The 20207-nt window shown below is 37.3% G+C and overlaps 1 protein-coding gene across 1 annotated transcript; it reads left to right on the top strand.

Annotated features, from left to right (window-relative positions):
• Positions 1-2085: 2085 nt before the first annotated feature.
• On the top strand, positions 2086-19749 carry pros (homeobox protein prospero). Its single transcript, XM_089706528.1, has 4 exons — positions 2086-4622; positions 5494-5648; positions 18760-18904; positions 19146-19749. The coding sequence occupies exons 1-4, from the start codon at positions 2154-2156 to the stop codon at positions 19323-19325; spliced, it is 2949 nt and encodes a 982-aa protein (XP_089562654.1). The 5' UTR covers positions 2086-2153; the 3' UTR covers positions 19326-19749.
• The last annotated feature ends 458 nt before the right edge of the window (positions 19750-20207 follow it).

The following is a 20207-nucleotide window of genomic DNA, read 5'->3' on the forward strand; positions in this document are numbered from 1 at the left end:
GTGTAAATGTGTAGCTTTGTTCCTATTATAGCGTTTGTTTCCGTGTACCTCCTCATTTACCCAAAACATCGAACAATATACTACATTACCTGTACATTCCCTCACTGGTCGGTGATTTTGGTCACAGTTTGACAGCACATTGCTTATTCATGACGTGGTAATTATTGAAATTGTTCCGTGCTCGGCCGAATTACGAAACATAACGTTTTTAATAACAAGGGGTGGGAACTTGGCAAACACTCGGTGGCTTTTGTTCTATTAGTTTATTATCTGTGGCATTGAAATGTTTCATCTATCGAAATAGATACTTTATTGAATTATGCTTTTCGTTATTAGAATCAAAACGTAAATAAACAAGGAAATGTTTGAGAAGCTACAGTGCTATCAAAATTTAACCACAACCATAAAAATATGATTATTAATTTATTTTTACTATATAGTATACTTATATAGGATTATATATAGGAATACGGACATAATATAAGATAACAATATAAGAATAGGAACTACATTCAATAAATTTCCATTTTTACGAAATTGGTACATAACAATATAGGTGTGGAAAGCATTTAGAAAGGCTGACCAATGGTGGTACAGCCAGCCGTGACGACCGTCGCAAGTGGATGGTCACCATCGGAAGTCATCCGCTATTGATAACATCTCATTGTGGCAAATTGCGCCCGGATGTTGGAGACGCGAGATGAAACCGTGCCCGTTGTTGGACGGGATATAATGTGTGACGATACGTTATTTATATGGTTTTGGTTTTAGAACGTGTAGGGATACGATACGATAAATATTAGAGAGTCATAGTTTGAGTGTAGGATGATAAGTGACAATTATGTTAGTATAGGATTTTTAGATAGGAATATTAACTTTGAAATAGGTAAAACTTTATGCATGATATCGTAGACAATCAAATATGAATAAGAATGTAGAAATATTATTATAAAAGTTATTATTATTTATAATACAAGGATTAATTTTCCATGTAAAAAAATAATTATTTCATTAACATTCCTATGTAACAAATTTTTACTTGCGTAGGTACTCTTGTTAACATTTGAAGTCAATACTAAATACAACAGCTAAGAACATCGACACCTCTTCACATTACTTTACATAGGTACACATCTAAGACCTAAGACTTATGTTACATAAAACACAGCTCAGCCGACACGCACATACACAAACTGACTTAATCTTGTTACCGTTCAAATAGATATAAATAAATAGTCTTGTCTTATTGGATTTCTTACGAATCGTGTCGCGGTGGAATGGACATGTGCTTTCATACCGCGTGTCTCACAGAATTATTTCTGACATTTTTAGATTCATTGTCCTCGATGAATAAAGAGTCACGCTCCAAAAGGAATTAATGCCGGTGATACATATGAGCCTTTTGTTGGATTACAATGTTTTTTTTTATTAAGTTGCTGAAACGCTGTACCTCAAATGTTAGGACTTATCAGATTTGTTTTATGATTCTGGTATTCTAATTAGCGAGGATGTACGTTATTCGTTTGGAATAGTAATGTACGAAGTAGATAATATAATAATGTAATATGTGGGTGTCTATAATGTTCAAAAAATTTACTTGAAATATGGTAGATATTTTTTTTTCTCGGTATTGACGTTTGGGATAACTTGAGAGTTTTACGTTTTATTATTTAAAAATGGGCTTATCGTTATGATCATTATGTCATAATATAAATTTTAATTAAGAATGATTTTTAGTACAGGAAACACTTTGAAATGGAAAAAAGGAAAACTGCAAAGTTTCGAAAATAATTAAATTTACATAATATTATTTCATTATCATAATATTATCATAATCATAATATTATTTCTGCTTTCTTAATTTCATAAAACTTAAGATGAATTAAAATACATCTTATTAATATTTGGACAGTTGCCATACTTTTTGAATAGCAATGTTATATAAGTGAACATGTTTTATAAACAAAGTAGCATACATCGCGCAAGACGCTCAAAGTTAAAGTATAATACGTGCGCTCGAGACGCAGCGCGGCCGTCGCATGAGCAGGTGTGTGACGCGATCCCCTCCTTGTTGCAGAACGGGCGATGCGGCTCGAGTAGCGCGGTGGGGCCCTGCCCGCCGCCCGTCCGGCCAATTGGGGCTCGTCTAGCCTATGATGTCATCGGAGGAGGAGGCCGACTCACACGCGCCCTACTCGGATAAGCTCCTAAAGAAACAGAAACGCGTCAGACAGCGCGTGGACGCCGGTGAGCCACGCAATTCTTATTCAACTCTCGCGACGAACGGACCCGCGCCCGCGCGCGCCGCACACATGAGTGGGGGACTTTACGGCGCCATCTTCGAGGGTCGCCAACACTTCGGCCTCTTCGGTCCTTGCTACGCGCCCGCAGAAATGCTCAATGAACTGTTGGGCCGCGCACCCAAGCAAGAGGACAACAGCGATGAGGCTAGCGGTGGCGACATGCTTCGCGATCGCGTACTCAGAGACATTTTACAGAGTCGCAAGAAGGAACTCATGCGACTCTCCCCGGACAATAATAACGTACTTGCAAACAATAACAATGATGAACCCAAGGAGGAGAAGCTTTCGCCAGAACGGCCGATTTCTCGTGACTCGCGCCCAGATCTCGACGACGCTCTCCTAACACTAGATAACGCTTGTGATTCACGTACCTCACCACCGCCTGCACCGCCACCTTCAGACCAGCTTCTTGCACCTAAGTCGGAACCCGAGGACCGCGATAGTGACGCACAAAGGTCCTCTCCACGACCACAGGATGTGAAACGTGCTCGTGTAGAAAATATAGTGTCGACGATGCGTTCTAGTCCTGCGCCACAACAACCTCAAGTGAACGGCTGTAAGAAACGGAAGTTATACCATCCGCAACAACACGACGGTGCTGCAGAGAGGTACGGTGCCAGCCACGGCAGCAGTGCTCAAACAGTGTCGGATGATTCTGAGGATGACGGTGAGCGACCTCCGATTCAACAAAAATTAGTAGAAAAAAATGCTTTAAAATCCCAATTAAGAACTATGCAAGAACAATTAGCTGAGATGCAAGAAAAATATTTGCAACTTTGTAATCGCATGGGTCAAGAATCTGAAACAATTGATAACGACGGTGCTTCTAGTGATGTAGAACAAAACGACGATACAGTTCCAAAGTCAGAACCGGCGTCGCCTGTTAAGGAGGTTCCGCCGCCGATACCTAATAGTGCTGCACCAAATATGCTTTCACAAGTGATGAGTAAGATGATATCTGCGAAAATACAAGCTCACAATGCCGCCCATCCACATTTACCACCAGGCTTTAACGGTACTCTTCCCATGATACCACATCTACCGCACGGTGAACACATGCATCCACAACATACGCATCAGCATCTAAACAACGCAGCCGCTATGTACCTCAATGTTAGCCAGAAATTATTCTTAGAACAGGAAGCACGCATGAAAGAAGCGAGTGAACATCAACAAAATAATCAACAACAAAGGCCACAGTCCAATCAACATTCGCCTCAACAACGACAAATGGGCCAAACACCTAAACCGCCTTTACCGTCAGAACTCGCAGAACGATTAGATGCACTACGTAGCAACACAGGTTCAGTTGGCCCTATAACGGGGGCTGACCTCGAAAGCCTGGCTGATGTTCTCAAGAGTGAAATAACAGCATCGTTAGCCAGCCTTATTGATTCAATTGTGACACGTTTCGTGCATCAGCGACGCATTATGGGCAAGCAATCGGAAGCGGCTGCAGCGGCTGCTGAACAATTAAACAAAGATTTGATGCGAGCTACGCGGATGATCGACAGAAAATCGCCGCCTCCTAAAGCTCCAGAGAGGCCACCCGGACAAATGTCAGGTAATCCACCCGTCCATCACCCGGGTGCGCCGAACGGCGTACCGTTTATGACAAATAATCCGTTATTTATGAGCCATATGAATGGCCCCCGTGCGCCAGGCGGCGCGGCTTTCCCGCTGCACCCCGAGGCGGGCGGGCCCGGCCACGGCGCTCATATGCGACCTCCAACAGGCCTGTTCCAGACGCCGCAGAAGCCAATGCCGTCACACTTTGGCCCGATGAACGGACACTTCGACCGGGATCAAAGCATGGACTCGATCGAACCTTTAAGTCTGGTCGTGACGCCCAAGAAAAAACGGCACAAGGTCACCGACACGCGAATCACGCCGCGCACCGTCAGTCGAATCCTAGGAGAGGGCGTCGGCCAATCGCCTGAAAGTAAATTCCCCGAATCACCGTCTCCGAGGCCGTTCCCGGGAGGGATGGCATTACCCACGTCCGTAGCGATACCGAACCCGTCACTGCACGAGAGCCAAGTGTTCTCACCGTACTCGCCATTTTTTGGGGCGGGTGGTGGGCTAGCTCGATCACCACCGGCGCCAGAGCGGGACTCGCCGCCGCTGCCGAACGCGCCGGCGATGCTGCACCCGGTGCTGCTGGCGGCGGCGCACCACGGCTCGCCGGACTACCTGCGCCCACACCACCCGCACGTGCCGCACCACGCCGCCGGCCCGCACCACCCGCACATGGACACGCAGGATCCGCACTCCGACTGCAACTCCACTGACCTGCCCTACGACGGAGTTCAGCCTACTATATCCTTTTCAATACAAAATAACTTAGCTATAAGTCTAACAACGAAATTCTAATTCATTAGTTTCTTTGCCTTCTTAGTAACCTTTATTACGTAAATGTTCAACGAAGCACCCGACTAGAACATAGCTATAAGACAATAATGTTCGCAACATAATCCTGTCGAGTTCTCAGGCCAAGCCGTACACGCAAACGGCCACAGATATCTTATTTCTGTAGTTTAACCTTACGATTGCGACCGCCTACTTCCTACTTAACTGTTAGACATCATACGACTCTGGAAACCTACAAAGTGTTGCGGTTTCTACACTTTTCCATACATGGTATGTCTATGTACGTATGAAGGAAAACCTTTTCACACATTAAAGGCATAAGCAAAGCCACAATATATAATTTTAGTCCAATAACCAATTTACGTAAACATTCTATTAAATTCAACGTTATTAGTTTTAATTTCACGTTCATATTATGTAAAACAATGTTGGAAACAATATTAATTAATCCAAACAGTAGATGCCCATTCCGATATCAGATAAGGTGCTTTATAAGATTAGATGCAAATGGATTAAGGTTTTGTGGTGCTTCGTTGAACCGACGTAATACTGGGATATAATCAGATTTACCATTCCTTATATCCAAGAATAACTCGATATATAGCCAATAATTACAATTAGTTCTTAGCCTAATTCCATTAATCGATCGGTTATTTTATTCGATTGTTATAATTGGGAGATTTCTATCAAATAATTATAGTAAATGAAGATTAGTTTTTTTCTTTTTTAGCTTCTTTACGTCTAACATTTGTCTATTCTATTTTTGTATTTTAATATTTGTTTATCATTCAAAACAATATGATCCTTAATTCCACTGCACTCTTCAACCTTAACGCCGATGCACCTACGCAAGGCCAAGCTGATGTTCTTCTGGGTGCGATACCCGAGTTCAGCGGTCCTCAAAATGTACTTCCCGGACATCAAGTTCAACAAGAACAACACTGCACAGCTCGTCAAGTGGTTCTCAAACTTTAGGTAAGTGTCCTAATTCATTATTACGAAAATTTTCATGTTTTTTTTGTATATGTAATTTTTTTCGTCAAATATAAATGTTTGGTATACGTAATTTTTGTTATCGTTAAGTACCTATATTATACTAGTTGTGCTCCGCGCTTCAGCTTTCAGCTTTATATTAGTGAAGATTATATTGGTAGAGGTGCCTACGTCATTTTTATATCGTAAACTATATAGAGTCAAAATCAAAGAGTAAAGCAATCTTAGCTCTGAATTGACTAATTGAATGCAATCACTGTCTTGACGATCGATTATTCAATCGCCCTATAATAATTCAATAAAGGGGTGTAAATTCACTATTTCCTAATTACACAAATCACTGGGGTCACAGTTCTATCTATTAATAAATATACCAATAAATTTTGTTCATATTTATTTGCATATTCAGAATTGTATTGACTTATACGTAAAGTTAATATAAAACTTCAATAGGTGTATTATTAGACGAAAACATTACTTATAGAAAGACCTCCAAGAAATGACAGTAAATTATATAAGAAGTGCAAATAGAGGCACGCACTCTTTAATTTGTGAGACAAGTTTATAATACGCTATTATTTAGTTTAGTCGTAAAGGAATACCCAAGGAAATTACTGTAAAGAAACATGACTAATCGAAGTTCTATTTTATCATACATTTTAAATACATTATTGTTTAACTATCAACTACATATATTGATTGGTCGCCAAGTATTGAGGAAAAATATTCTTCAGTATCGATTTCCACTCGACTAATTTCCCGCTATCTCAGTCCTGATAAGTTTCACCTGCCATAAGCCGCGTGCCTCTGCGATAAACTTCCCCTTCTTTGCATATCTATTGGCCGATATCCTGAAACATTCCATTTTGTCTCACTCACACTCCATAACAAAGACAGAGACGATGCCACTCACCTAGATAGATATTTTACATCGATGTGTGCTTAGCACTTCAATTTGTTTTGATATCGTTACTATCACAGCTTTCTGTTCGTATCTTAAGCCAATATTATATTATCTAAGTTGATAAAGCGAAAACTTTATAAAAGCTTTCATGATCGGAAAATTTTTCGCGTATTTATTTATAAAATGTTTCATAGAACGCCCCTATCTCTCATCATTTAATTATAATGGTCGAGCCACTTCTATTATATCGTTTTGCTGCACAGTTTATCCGTTGGTTTCTCAATAATTCAAGATTTTCCTGTAAGCGTCTAATTAGTTGGGATAAAGGAATTATATTACTAACCGCAAGTTAATTAGTTAAAAATATCAACCGCGTACCAAATAAAATACGATTGTGTCGGAAATATGTTCATAATATTAATTAACTTAAAGATATCTTGTTGACCCGACTTTGTTAAGGTAATTATAGTTTGAATGGTTACCAAACGGCGGAATTTGATAAATTTGTATGGAACATCATAAATGAAATGTATTTCCATTCACCATGGCTGCACAAAATCTACTTTCGACCGTAAATTGTATGGGGAGGCGGGCAAGAAAATTAAAAAGCCTCCACCATTTTTGATCGCAATACATCAATTGTAAAATATGAAAATTTCTTTGAAAACGCAACTAAGTCCATTTAAATTGTACCCTTAATGGTTGCATTGTGGACAACGGAAAACGGTCATTTCCTTACGATAAGCATCTCTGAAAGAATACTGAAAGGGTGAGGGTCATACACGAAGGCAATTACGAGGTGTCCGTAGACGCCGGTAGCACCGCTACACGCTAATGATATTTTAAAACGGAAGCATCGATTAGTGATTGCTTTAATTTACAAATATATGCGCATTTTATATGTTTAGTCATACGAAAACCACATCGTTTTGATAATTTTACATATCTATTTTAGAGGTAATTTTAATGACGATCTCTTGAAAAATTCTTTAGTTAATGCATTAAGTAACTAGATAAATATAGTTAAAAGGTGATCATTTGGCAATCCATATCTACATAGAAATCACGGAATGCAGATTTATGTTATACTTCTCTCATTAACTCTATCGAATTTAATTGGTAGCTTTATTATACTAATTAACATTTGAACTTTAGAAAACGCGACATAAAAATTAATGAGTAGGTACACGCTAATAATTGTTTACGATAGCCTCAAAGCGATAACCGTTGATAGTGTTTTAATGGCAGTTAAATTAAAAATTAAACATATCGGTGGTGAAAAGACGCAAAGCTCAGTATAGAAAGCAACTAGCCACTTGTTGACGAAGTGTGTGCGCACCTCAAGGGTTCTAAAGGCGAGAACCCTTCACTTATGTCTTTTACGATCGCTCTGGCGCGCAGTGTGTACCAACCTTAAAGCGATTCCTTTTTAAATTAGCGACCACTTACGAATAACATTACTCTGTATACGAAAAAGTTTATTCGACGAAATTAACACAGCGTTCTTTGAAAACTCCGCGGGGGCCAAAACAAACATCCTTCAAAGTCGAAGCAAAGACAAATTCTTTCAGCGCGCAACTCAAAGAAACGCTCGCAAACAAAGAGTCACTCGTAGAATTAGCCGACGATAGCTCTAATTAGCAACGGTGACTCGTTTAAGTTATTTCGCTTAATTAAGTCGCGCAGAAGTGGTCTGCGGCCGGCCCGCCAGAAGGCGTCGTAAATTGTCAGAATAGGCAACACTCCAATTAATCTTTATACACATCCAACTAGCATGAGGGTGTGCACTTAGACTAGGCGAGCCTCAAACCTTTTAGCGCTCACACGACCGACACCGCCACGCACAATGCGACCTAAAGCCGGCCACTGATGCCCTTAATGACATGCTCGCGACTTTTTTTAATTAATCACTTATTCATATCTCATAATCACGTCCCGCTCTCGTAAAGTTAGACGGCGTAAAATTATCTCCGCATTTCATTGAAACGGCAAAGGGAAATGTTAAAATAACAAGATTTTCAATCATCAGAATTACTTTATAATGTTAATATTTTTTATTAATTCAACTGAGAATAAATTCTCTCGTACGCAAGGACTCTCACAGTCGGCAACGGAAATGTTGCCAACCTTACGTCGCAATTTTCATATGCCTTTTTAACTTACCGTGCTAACTCGCTTCGTACATATTTAGTTCAATATTTAATTTTTTGTAATTAAAAACTTAAGTGCGCAATTTTATTTTTTATACACTAGAAACGTTATCAAAGTGTGAAGGAAAATGTATGACGGGGTTGATCTAACGTGGGCAAGGTTGTTTTGTCGCAGGCATCCCTCGACGTGTGAAGTCGCCTAGCTGCGTATTGTATAAGCTGACTCTAAAATTTAATTGGTTGGCTAATACAGTGCCTCGCTAGTCGCTGCGGAGTCTAATTTACGTGTTAACATTTTTAATAAGGCCAGGCGAGGCTAGGGTGCCAAGTGGCCGGCCATTTATATCACGCCACGTTCATACAAGCACCTCCAGTAATTAATCCTACCCTTTCGAGGAAGCTTATGAGTAGTTTTTCTTCTAAAAAGCTGCTAATTACGCGTCACGCTAGTTTTCACGTCTTACGAGTGGGCTTTTTGTTTAGGCGTGACGATTGAATTAATGACGTAATGGGATACGCAGTGAAAGTGTTTACGTTAATTGTGGTGCCTTAGAATGTCACGCCTCGCCAGTAAATTGTACGCAACGTGTCTTTACGCGCGAATGTGAAGGTTCACGCGCACGCAACGGGGCTAATAGTAAGGCGAGGCTGATATTTACATATCATAGTACTAACCATGATAAACTATTAGTTTCGGCGTCGTTAATAATATAATTAAAACACGCAAGGCGCGGTACTTATCGCTGTAATCAAGAAGCGGGCCATGTGGGGTTGGCTCTCCAGTCTTCCTGTGCCCTACTTCGCTCGTATCACATATGAGACATTATTTCTGATTTATTCAATTGGGAAATACAATATGAAGATAAATATGTGACTCAGTTCGGTCTGTCAGTTACGTTAGCACATATTACATTACATAATAAACACTGTTGATTCATTATTTTGTACTCTAATCATACTGGAAATGTAAAAATTGTTTGGAATGTTTCTGACAATACTGGGAATACCTTGGCACTCGTCGCATCAATTAAAAAATATCTGCAAGAAAAAAGTATTAAAAAACAGAAATAAAAAAAACCGGCCAAGTGCGAGTCGGGCTCGCGCACAAAGGGTTCCGTAGCAGCAAATATAATAAATTACAGTTAAATCAACCTATCTCAAAAACTATAAGAGATACTTTGATCAAACCAAAAATCGTTGAAAGAGTTAATTAGCATGCATCACCTCTATTTTTTTTAGAATTTTATACCCCGTAGTTATAAAAATAGAGGGGGGGGGGACATACTTTTTACGACTTTGAGAGCTGATATCTCAAAAACCGTTCACTTTAAGAAAAATGTTTTTTAGAAAACTTTATATCATTTTAAAAGACCTTTCCATTGATACCCCACACGGGTATGTACATCGAAAAAAAAAATTTCATCCCTCAGTTACATGTATGGGGGGCCCCACCCCCAATTCTTTTTTTTACTATTTAGTGTCATATTTTTGTAGCGGTTCATACAACACATATTCCCATCAAATTTCATCACTGTAGTACTTATAGTTTCCGAGTAAATCGGCTGTGACAGACGGACAGACGGACAGACGGACAGACGGACATGACGAAACTATAAGGGTTCCGTTTTTGCCATTTTGGCTACGGAACCCTAAAAATGAGCGCTCTATAAGTCCTAACTGGAGAGACAATACGACAATGATGGCACAAGAAGATTAAACATCGTGCATGCAAGTCATAATTCCTTAACGTAAGCATGAGTAAGCCTCCATCAACTAATGAAAGCATAATTAGAAAAGTGCCTGTTCCTTCATACTGGCCTTATCTTGTCTTCGACCCATTAAAAATTTTACCACACCCTTAACAATGATTACGTACGTGTATTTAATTAATTAATTTATACTTTTTAGGTCGTACTCTAAAACTATGCCATAAAAGCTCAATTTTGAGCTTTACTCAAGATCTTTATACCAAGTACTTTTTTTTAATATCCGGAAATAACTCAAGTAAAAATTAATCGTATGAAGTAGGTGCAATAAACACGACAATGCGTACCGTATTAATTATAAATATGACATATCTTCAGTCGCACGCAACACAGCGAGGCGCGCCTTGTCGCGGTCTCGAAGGAGCGGGCGCGGCATTCTTTCATTAGCATTTGCCTTAAAAACCTTAATACGGTTCTAATGACACCACACACGAGTTTGGGCGGGAATGTCGGTGACACGCGATGCTTTTTTTTAATCAAGACAACAGGCACTGGCGTATAGGTATACAGCCAGCTACGAATTTTCATAGACAAATTCGATGATTCCATTTTTTAAATTGATTGTTCGGAAATATATTTTTGAGACTGTTAATTTTATTACGATTTGAAAATTTTCAAGACGATCGTTAATTAATATCGTCTTTTAGGTTGAGTCACTTTCAATATCGAATTTCTGATAAATAATTCCCCCTGGGTACGAAGTTAAATATTAGGTATACGCACAGACATGTATCAAGTACGTAATGTTTTCTTACATAGGGGACACTTACCTACTCAATATTTTATAGCTGTACAATATTAATGAAAAAAAAAGCAAAAATCTCTAGCGTTTCTAAAATAATTCTAACCTTTCGGGAATTTAATTTAGTATACAAATCTAAAATCATTAACGTAATTGTTTATTCCGATCAACCATCGAGTTCATGAACCCACAATGAAACTTATGAACTAATTCCACATAAAATAGCCAACATTCTTTCCACCGTCCACTGTAACTAGACCTTCCGATACTTAGCTAAACAAATGAGATACATAAGAACTGGTCTCGGCTACAGATCTTTCAGATTGGCCGCACTTCAGTTAAAGCGAGATAAAATGCGCAAACGCTGCTGCTTCCGTTGATAGTGGTAAAGACAGAACAAGGATGTAACAAGGACAAAAAGTTATTGTTGATAACAATGTAGCATGGACTTTGTTTTGTTGCTCTTTAATTTAATCAGTTTTAAGTTTAACGAATTCGTTTTTAACGAGAATTGAAAGAAATTAGAATACAGTAATTTATTTCCATATCTTTAAAATACGTTAACAATAAATACCTACAGAACAAGCTTTCGAAGAGCTACAGAACATGTTATGTAATCACTTGTCTGAATATCAAATGAAGAATATTGATTTTAAACCATAAAGCTATCAAACTTGCGCTCCACCTGGATAAGTAAAAAAATATACGTGACGCGGACGTAGGAAATCTTAGTAATAAATAGCAATGACAAAAGACCCGAGGGAAATAACTTGAGTATAGTGAAAATGTGAGCAAGCAGGCGGTTTGACGTAATGACGGCTGGCAACACTAAAGTAATTATTGTTAGACACGTGATCAACGGCCGCCATATTAAAACATATTCGCGGCTCCGATTACATATTTGTTCCGATAATAAATATACGAGATGTGATGACATGCTCGTTATTCAAATATGGTAATGAATAGTTTTTTTTGTCATGATTTCAAATTCGAATTTCGAACGATTCGATTGCCAGCGTTCCAGTGATTTGATGCTTGATAATAAATTAATAGTGTTTTATGCGTTTAATGCTTGTATATTTTCACAGATTATTATTTGTAAAATATGAAACATATTTTGTAAACATACTTCACTAGTTCAATTGGTTGTCAAATTGAATGGAATGAATATTATTTCCACAAAAGGTTCGTACGACAAAAAACCCACTTCCCCGTTCAGCTGCCCCACAGGAACATAATAAAAAATTTCATGATATTAAAAAATAAAAACATTCACAATAATGAAATTCATATCAAATGGACACTCGACACACAAATTTTTAGCATTAGTTGTAATTGAAGCCGTAATTTCATACCGGGAAGCTCAAAGGACAGCATCGTTGTATACTTTTTACCGCGGACACTCGAGGAGGCTGAAAATAAAGAACTGACGGTTGGTTTTTGAAACTGTCTCAAAACAGTAATTAGTGAACTAATCCAGAAATCAAGCAACCGCGAACGGTCAGCTTTATGCACTTAAACGGCCTCGCGTCTGTTCAACCCTTTTTTTTCGAAATTTTAATACCGAAGCGAGTATAGTTGGGGTAATAAAATCTCCGCAAGCACTCAAATGAGCTGAACTTTTCAAGCGTGGGGTACAAGACAGAGGCAGGTCAGTGAGGAGGGAGTCATTAGGCAGGAGCGGATTTCGGTGACGATTCATCCGGCCTTTTTTTAACAAGTTATCATTATTGTCATTGCGTTTTTTTATTTTTTTTACTTTTGAATAAGAAAGCGTAATTGTTAAGTACTTATTATAATAAATTGTTAAATAATATCTAATGCGAATGAATTATTTAAGCATTTAAAATAAAGTAAGTAAAGATAATTACGAAATTACATTCACATTATTTAACAAAATTAAATGAAATTATTATTATTTTATAGCAATATCCTTATCCTTATATTAGCGTTATATTGTAACCATTCTTCGACCTACCTAAACAACATTAAGTTTCGGATTTCCCGTTAAGAGATAAGCGAATTATTCGCGAGAAAGTTGCGAAGTGTATGGGTAGATAACCGTCTACAGCCCGCATTGCAACGCAACATCGTTTTTACAAATACGTGCTAACTGCTAAGTACCGATTGTCAAATTGCTTCGAGTTCACATTCTTAGTTGTATGTTAAATTAAAATGTATACTTACGTAAATCAATTAACTTAAAAGTAATATAATAACGATATCATAATTAAAATAATAATAGGTACCTATCATAAAATAATACAAGTCCGAAAAAAAAACAACAAGATAGATAATTAACTTTATCAAATAACTTCCGAGTGCGGCCCTGTGACGGACGGCGGAGGCTGAAAAAAAGTTTTTTCACTAACTGAAGCATTAATCCGGCCCGGTATTAGTTTACTCGCTTTTACCCGCGCCTGTGTGCGCCGTGTGCATGTGTGCACACCGCCGTGCGACTTTAGCACAGAGAACAAGAATGTAGAGCAGTCGTTTTTTTAAACACTATTTTTATTAGGCTCAACTTTTTGAATACTGTTCACTTTCTTTGTGCGGATCAATGGTTTTTGTGAATTGTTTTTAGGGTTCCGTAGCCAAAATGGCAAAAACGGAACCCTTATAGTTTCGTCATGTCCGTCTGTCCGTCTGTCCGTCTGTCCGTCTGTCACAGCCGATTTACTCGGAAACTATAAGTACTACAGTGATGAAATTTGATGGGAATATGTGTTGTATGAACCGCTACAAAAATATGACACTAAATAGTAAAAAAAAGAATTGGGGGTGGGGCCCCCCATACATGTAACTGAGGGATGAAATTTTTTTTTTCGATGTACATACCCGTGTGGGGTATCAATGGAAAGGTCTTTTAAAATGATATAAAGTTTTCTAAAAAACATTTTTCTTAAAGTGAACGGTTTTTGAGATATCAGCTCTCAAAGTCGTAAAAAGTATGTCCCCCCCCCTCTATTTTTATAACTACGGGGTATAAAATTCTAAAAAAAATAGAGGTGATGCATGCTAATTAACTCTTTCAACGATTTTTGGTTTGATCAAAGTATCTCTTATAGTTTTTGAGATAGGTTGATTTAACTGTAATTTATTATATTTGCTGCTACGGAACCCTTTGTGCGCGAGCCCGACTCGCTCTTGGCCGGTTTTATATATTTATGCATACAATTTTCACTGCATCATCGTTGAATTAATGAATGAAGTATTTGCTATTTCGGTTTGTAATGAGGTTATCGTTTATTTTCCTTAGTCATGTTCATTTCGATATCCAGTAGAAACTGTTCACAATTACGACACAAAAGCGCTTACTCTGTTCCTTTCAACAGTTTTATCTTTATTCGATGATCAATACTAAACAGTAAATAAATGTGCAACAACGTTGTTTTTTTGCGTCTCTATCTTTTTTATAGTCTAGTAACATTGGCGGCTCATTCTGGCGTGCGATACGAAAGCTGGACGCCGTCCACTCACACACACACCCACCCGCGCACACACACACAACCTGTAATACCTCCCCTATCATTTCAGCGACTCGTGCCTGCATCAGGTTTTAATAACCATTGTATTTGGCAACGATCGAAATGAGTATATTTGAAGTCAGTGGGAAATGTCTGAAAACTATTTTTTACAGGCCAAAGTTACGCGTTTATAAGCACTCTTTTTTGTTTTATATAACGCTCGATTGTGTGCGTTAGCTCCTTTTCAATACTGATTTGTTGGTTTTATATCAAAATATTTCTATGAACTGATTCAGGTGGTGTATATTTCAGCATTATAAATGAGTTTTTTGTGTGCGGTGCGCTCGTCCGATGTTTAGGTATAATTGTTTGATGACTACAGTTCTCTATTATAATTAGGCCGTGAAAATGAAAGAGCATAAAAAGGCGTTTTATTTATTCATGAAGAATAATTAAGAACTTGAGCCTTAATTCTGGTGGTAGTTAATAAAACAATATTATTAAACGTCACTGGGAAATATAGATAAAAATATGTGTTTAATCTGTGGCGTGTTCGAATTTAAGTTTGACATGTGGTGTCATAGATGAAGATGTTAGAAAAAAGTAAAAATAAGGTGGTTGTTATCGCATAGCGGTGTACCCGCATGTTGCAAAAACCGTAAGCTATATGTTAAGGTAGACATCGGTATGCCGATATGACACTTTAACCCATATCCAAGTAATTGCTTAATTAACTTGTTTATCAACATCTTGCGTCACCTTGTGATTGTTTATAATGAGCCGCGTATAAGAGAATAGAATAAAAATAGTTTAGAAAATACATACTAGCAATTATAAGTAATTTTTTTAAAATATTAAAAATAACAACACAAAATAACATCAATGAAAAACAAATAGCGTTTTAAATTATTCCTACAATACAATGAGTAAGGTAGAGTAATAACAATGTAGAGTTTTACATAATTTTCATACATACTAGGGATAAGAGAAAGATTTGTTATTATATTATAATCTGTAATCAATAACTCAAAGTGACTGGGATTATCGCATTGTATGATGGGGGCTGCGTCTGCGCATCTGTTGACCTGTCATGATCGAACAGATTATCTAACAATACAGATCCAACTATTGCGAATTATTATACGACTAAATTGCATGGTATTATTACAATGTTTTAAATAAAGGAAAAACTAATAATCAGTAAAACTCAAACGATTGATTTAGGTAGTCTTTGCTTATGAACATGAAAACATTTAACTTATAAAAATAATAAACCAAAATAACTACAAACTTAAAATAAAACGGTTATAAGGCCAAGGTATATAAACTCGGCAACAAAGAGTAATTCTCGCCAAACGAGTCAACAATGAAGGGAAGAAAATATTAAACAATGATCTGACCCTTCTGAGATTTCTTAGCGACACACGATGTAGAGCTTCGAACGTTTAGACGACTCTACAATTCAATTTAAAACAAAATGATACGTGTATTCTTCGAATATCTTAAGAAAATTTGTGGAATTACCAGTGAATGTTTATAATAGTTATTTATTGTTCATATTGAGAATATTAAATGGTCAAATCAAGAGATTCATCTAATTTTGATATTTTTAAGATGAAACTAAATACGTCATTTTAACATATAAATAAAAAACGTATCATAAACCTCAACATTACGTTTAAATTCCTTCATTATGAAGAGTTCAGGGATATGTAGAGCTATATATAAAGCTTGACTTGTCTATATTATCAGCTCTATGGTCGCAAGAGCCAGTTCACACGGGAATCGAAGGATTTCTTGAAGGGGAGCCAAGATGTTAACATTCCCTTAACTTGGCGCGCTTTTTACACCCATTGTGGTTTACGACTTGCAAAATCTGACATTTAGTTTCTATTAGTAATAAGAATAATTTAAGAGAATATATTTTTCATCAATTTTATTATTGTCTGTTCTATTCAATTGTTCCAGTAATAATCTTATTTAAGCACTAGTTATTTGTGTTTATAGGTAGGTAGTTAAATTTATTTGACAAAATTGCAGGCAGTAGGTATAACAGAAAAGTATACAATAATACATATTTGAATAAGTTTTAAATTGTGTGCGTACACTTTCTAATTTCTTGTTTAGATAACAGTACCATACCAACTATACAATTATGTTTTATATTCCAACCCTAAAACGGCTTAATTAGAGCATTTTATGAAATTTTAAATTAAACCTCGCCATTATAAACAATAAGATTTTTCAAAGAAATGTTCCGTGAGACGTAATTCCGTCCGGTCCTTGGCTCACTATGAAAAAACTTCGCCTAAGAAACTTCGCAAAAAACACCAACTGCCTCATCAAACAATGACATTCAAGACCGCCTTCAGGTAAACGAAAGATGTCTTGAGAAAAGGCATTTCTTAATTCGCAACTTTCTATCTTATCACTTTGTAACAAAGTTCAAAGTTAACTACCCTTATCTGATTTTAAGATGAACTTTTGTTGCTCTCCACCCTGACTCTATAAGCAATAATAACTCTTAACCCATTGGTTCAAAATACATAATTGTACACATTAAATGTAGAAATGTCTTCAAAGAAATATTTGGACAATGAAACAGCTGATACTTTCGTAACGGTTTTCTTAAAAGAACATTTCGCGCTCAATTTTAACTTTTACTTAAATAGTAACGAAATAGTTGTCTTTATGGCCGCAGTAAATTATGGCGGAATAACAACAATTTAAGTATTTTAATCATTATCATAATCTTAAATCCTTTTTGAAAGAAAACGTTCAAAGAAATTTTTATCTTAGCGATAACAACGTTAATAAGGCTACCCACTTAAAAGCAGCGCCGTTAATACTTGATCTCCAATAGACCACTTCAAATTCAGTAATGATCACATCTGTTAAAATATTTATCGGTCAAATAACACAAAATTGATGACATTACATATAAAAACACGTGTTAAACACTTAAATATTTCATATATGTACCGCATATTGTTTGTGAGAAGCAAATGAAGGATGACGCACTCCAACATTAATTTATCCCTCTAATTAAAAACATAATATCCATTCAAAATGCTTGAATACCTAAACATCATGTCACCTCCCGGTAAAAAAGACATCTAATTATTAAGACACTTCATTTACTTACTCAATTAGTAAGGCTGGCAATATCTCGCGGAGTGCCAATTAAAAAATAATAGAAACCCCAGCGTGCAAGCGAGAGGCTCGAGTGTTCTCGCTCTCGCAAGTGGCTTAGGTATGATCCGCTTCGATTGATAGTTGACTATTGAGTGATTTGGATTTTCACTTGGTTATCGCGACATATTTCATTTTTTATTCCGTATTATTATGTTTAAAGTGTCACGCCACGTATCCAAAATAAATAAGTTCTCTTAAAAAAGGAAAAACCGCGGCAAAAAGACATCGGCATTTCCGCTTCGATGTAGCCAATTAATATTGACATTGGAATTACAATTCAAATCTAAAGTACCGGCAAATGAAATGTCATAGAGGGTTTTATAGCTATGTATTATCCGTGAGCAACCCGTGACGAGACGAGAAAAACTGAATTAGCCCGTTTGAATGCGAACTCGTAAGTAATTAGCCTCGCGAGACACTCGATTCGCTCTTGTAAGCGAAGCGGAGCGAAGATATAGCGATGCGACGCGACAAGCGGACTGAGCGAAAATGACTAATCAAATCCTCTCAGCCCTCCGACGGCTTTCGAGTGCTTTTTTATATTCTCATTGTGCCGTGAAGTGTCACACTGCAGGTGAATTTACCCGCACATCGCTAATGCCGATCGTTTCTAATGTCATGCAACAATGTTAATTGTTCAACTATGGTTCCACTACTTGATTAGCATAAATACATTGTGTACAATATTGAGGACATTGTAGATAATTCTAAGACAGTCTCTGGGTAATCGCGTATTATCATAAAACTTGGAAAACGTCGAGGTCATTAAAAATAACGAAAATTGTTAACACTCTATGGTTAACACATTTAATCTTATAACTATTTCATATGCTCTTCCAACAATACTAAGTCATTGTTTCTTGTTACAGAGAGTTCTACTACATCCAAATGGAGAAGTACGCCAGACAAGCCATCAGTGAAGGCCTAAAGACGGCGGACGACCTCCATGTAGCTGGTGACTCTGAGCTGTACAGAGTCTTGAACCTGCATTACAACAGAAATAACCACATCGAGGTGTGTATCTTGAATTGATTCTACATGTACAACTTATTATTGTTATTCTCTAGATAGGATAGTAGCTTTCGTCTTAAAATCAAAAAGTGGATGAAAAATCCTTCAATTTATTCTTATTCTGATACTTCAGTTTTCAATTCTTTATTTTATAATGTTCTACTACTATTAATTTATATTGCTCTCTTTGCCCTATCCTTAAAGTGGTTTGGATAAAGAATTAACATGGTGTTTTGTATTCCAGGTTCCACCAAACTTCAGATACGTGGTGGAGCAGACGCTGCGCGAGTTCTTCCGCGCCATCCAGGGCGGCAAGGACGCCGAGCAGAGCTGGAAGAAGTCCATCTACAAGGTCATCTCGCGGCTCGACGACCCCGTCCCGGAGTACTTCAAGTCGCCTAACTTCCTCGAACAGTTGGAGTGAGCGCGACGACTCGACGCACACACGTTTCGGCAAACAAAATTCGAAAAACCAAAAAATATTGGACGAAAGTTTCGCACACCAAAATTTTACGACACTCGCATTTAGGCCTTCAGATTCAAAATTATTAATAAAAAGTTAAATTAAATTATTAAAGAAATTGAATTCGTACGTTGAACGTCGAGAGGCGTGGCTCGCCTCGCCACGGCCGCCGCTCTACTAGGAAATTCATTAGGTTATACGAGTAAGAAGAAATTTAAGTCACCTAGAATTTTATTTGTGCACATAATATATTTCGCTATATATAATTATTATTATATTATTATTAAGTATTATCGTAAATGGTTTTTATAGTTATGTATATCTTAAATCATTTATTGATTTATTCTTTAAGGAAGAAAACGATTAATATATTAACTGCTTAAGTTTGAAATTTTTGTTGTTTTTATTTATTTTCTTTTTATCCTCCCCTATTCCTCGTTCCTTATTATTTGTTTGATTCCTGTAGGTTTCTTTTTATTGGCGCGCTTCGCGTGTCCGAAAATTGTCAACCTTTACCTCGTCATAATTATTTTAGGGATAATTAACGTTAACCATAGACATTAGTACAATAGAGCAGGGTTATTTTTCGATCCACAAACAAAGAATTTAAACATTATTTTTATACTGATAGCCGGTTATAAGTTCATGCAGACTTTTCAATAGTATAAAGATACAGACTCCAAATTCGAAAATTGTAAACATCTTAAGTTGAGTTTATTGTAAGCATCCTGGGTTAAATTGTTCACATTTCGGCATCGTTCGGCAAAATGGTTTCAGTTGGTCCGGGACACCGAGTAGTTCTCGTTCCGGACATAGGATTAAGTTTATTTGTTAGCTAAATTA

The sequence above is a fragment of the Colias philodice genome, chromosome 18, assembly GCF_061535455.1.
Source record: "Colias philodice isolate Cphi_HAF_F1 chromosome 18, ilColPhil1 Martin Lab GWU primary, whole genome shotgun sequence".
Classification (NCBI taxonomy): domain Eukaryota; kingdom Metazoa; phylum Arthropoda; class Insecta; order Lepidoptera; family Pieridae; genus Colias; species Colias philodice.

What these genes read in the sequence shown, in the direction of transcription:
- pros (XM_089706528.1), top strand. Translation starts at nt 2,154, where the DNA reads ATGATGTCATCGGAGGAGGAGGCCGACTCACACGCGCCCTACTCGGAT. An exon ending in AAGTGGTTCTCAAACTTTAG is followed by an intron (nt 5,649 to 18,759) that starts GTAAGTGTCCTA and finishes TTCTTGTTACAG; the next exon opens with AGAGTTCTACTACATCCAAA. An exon ending in ACAGAAATAACCACATCGAG is followed by an intron (nt 18,905 to 19,145) that starts GTGTGTATCTTG and finishes TTTGTATTCCAG; the next exon opens with GTTCCACCAAACTTCAGATA.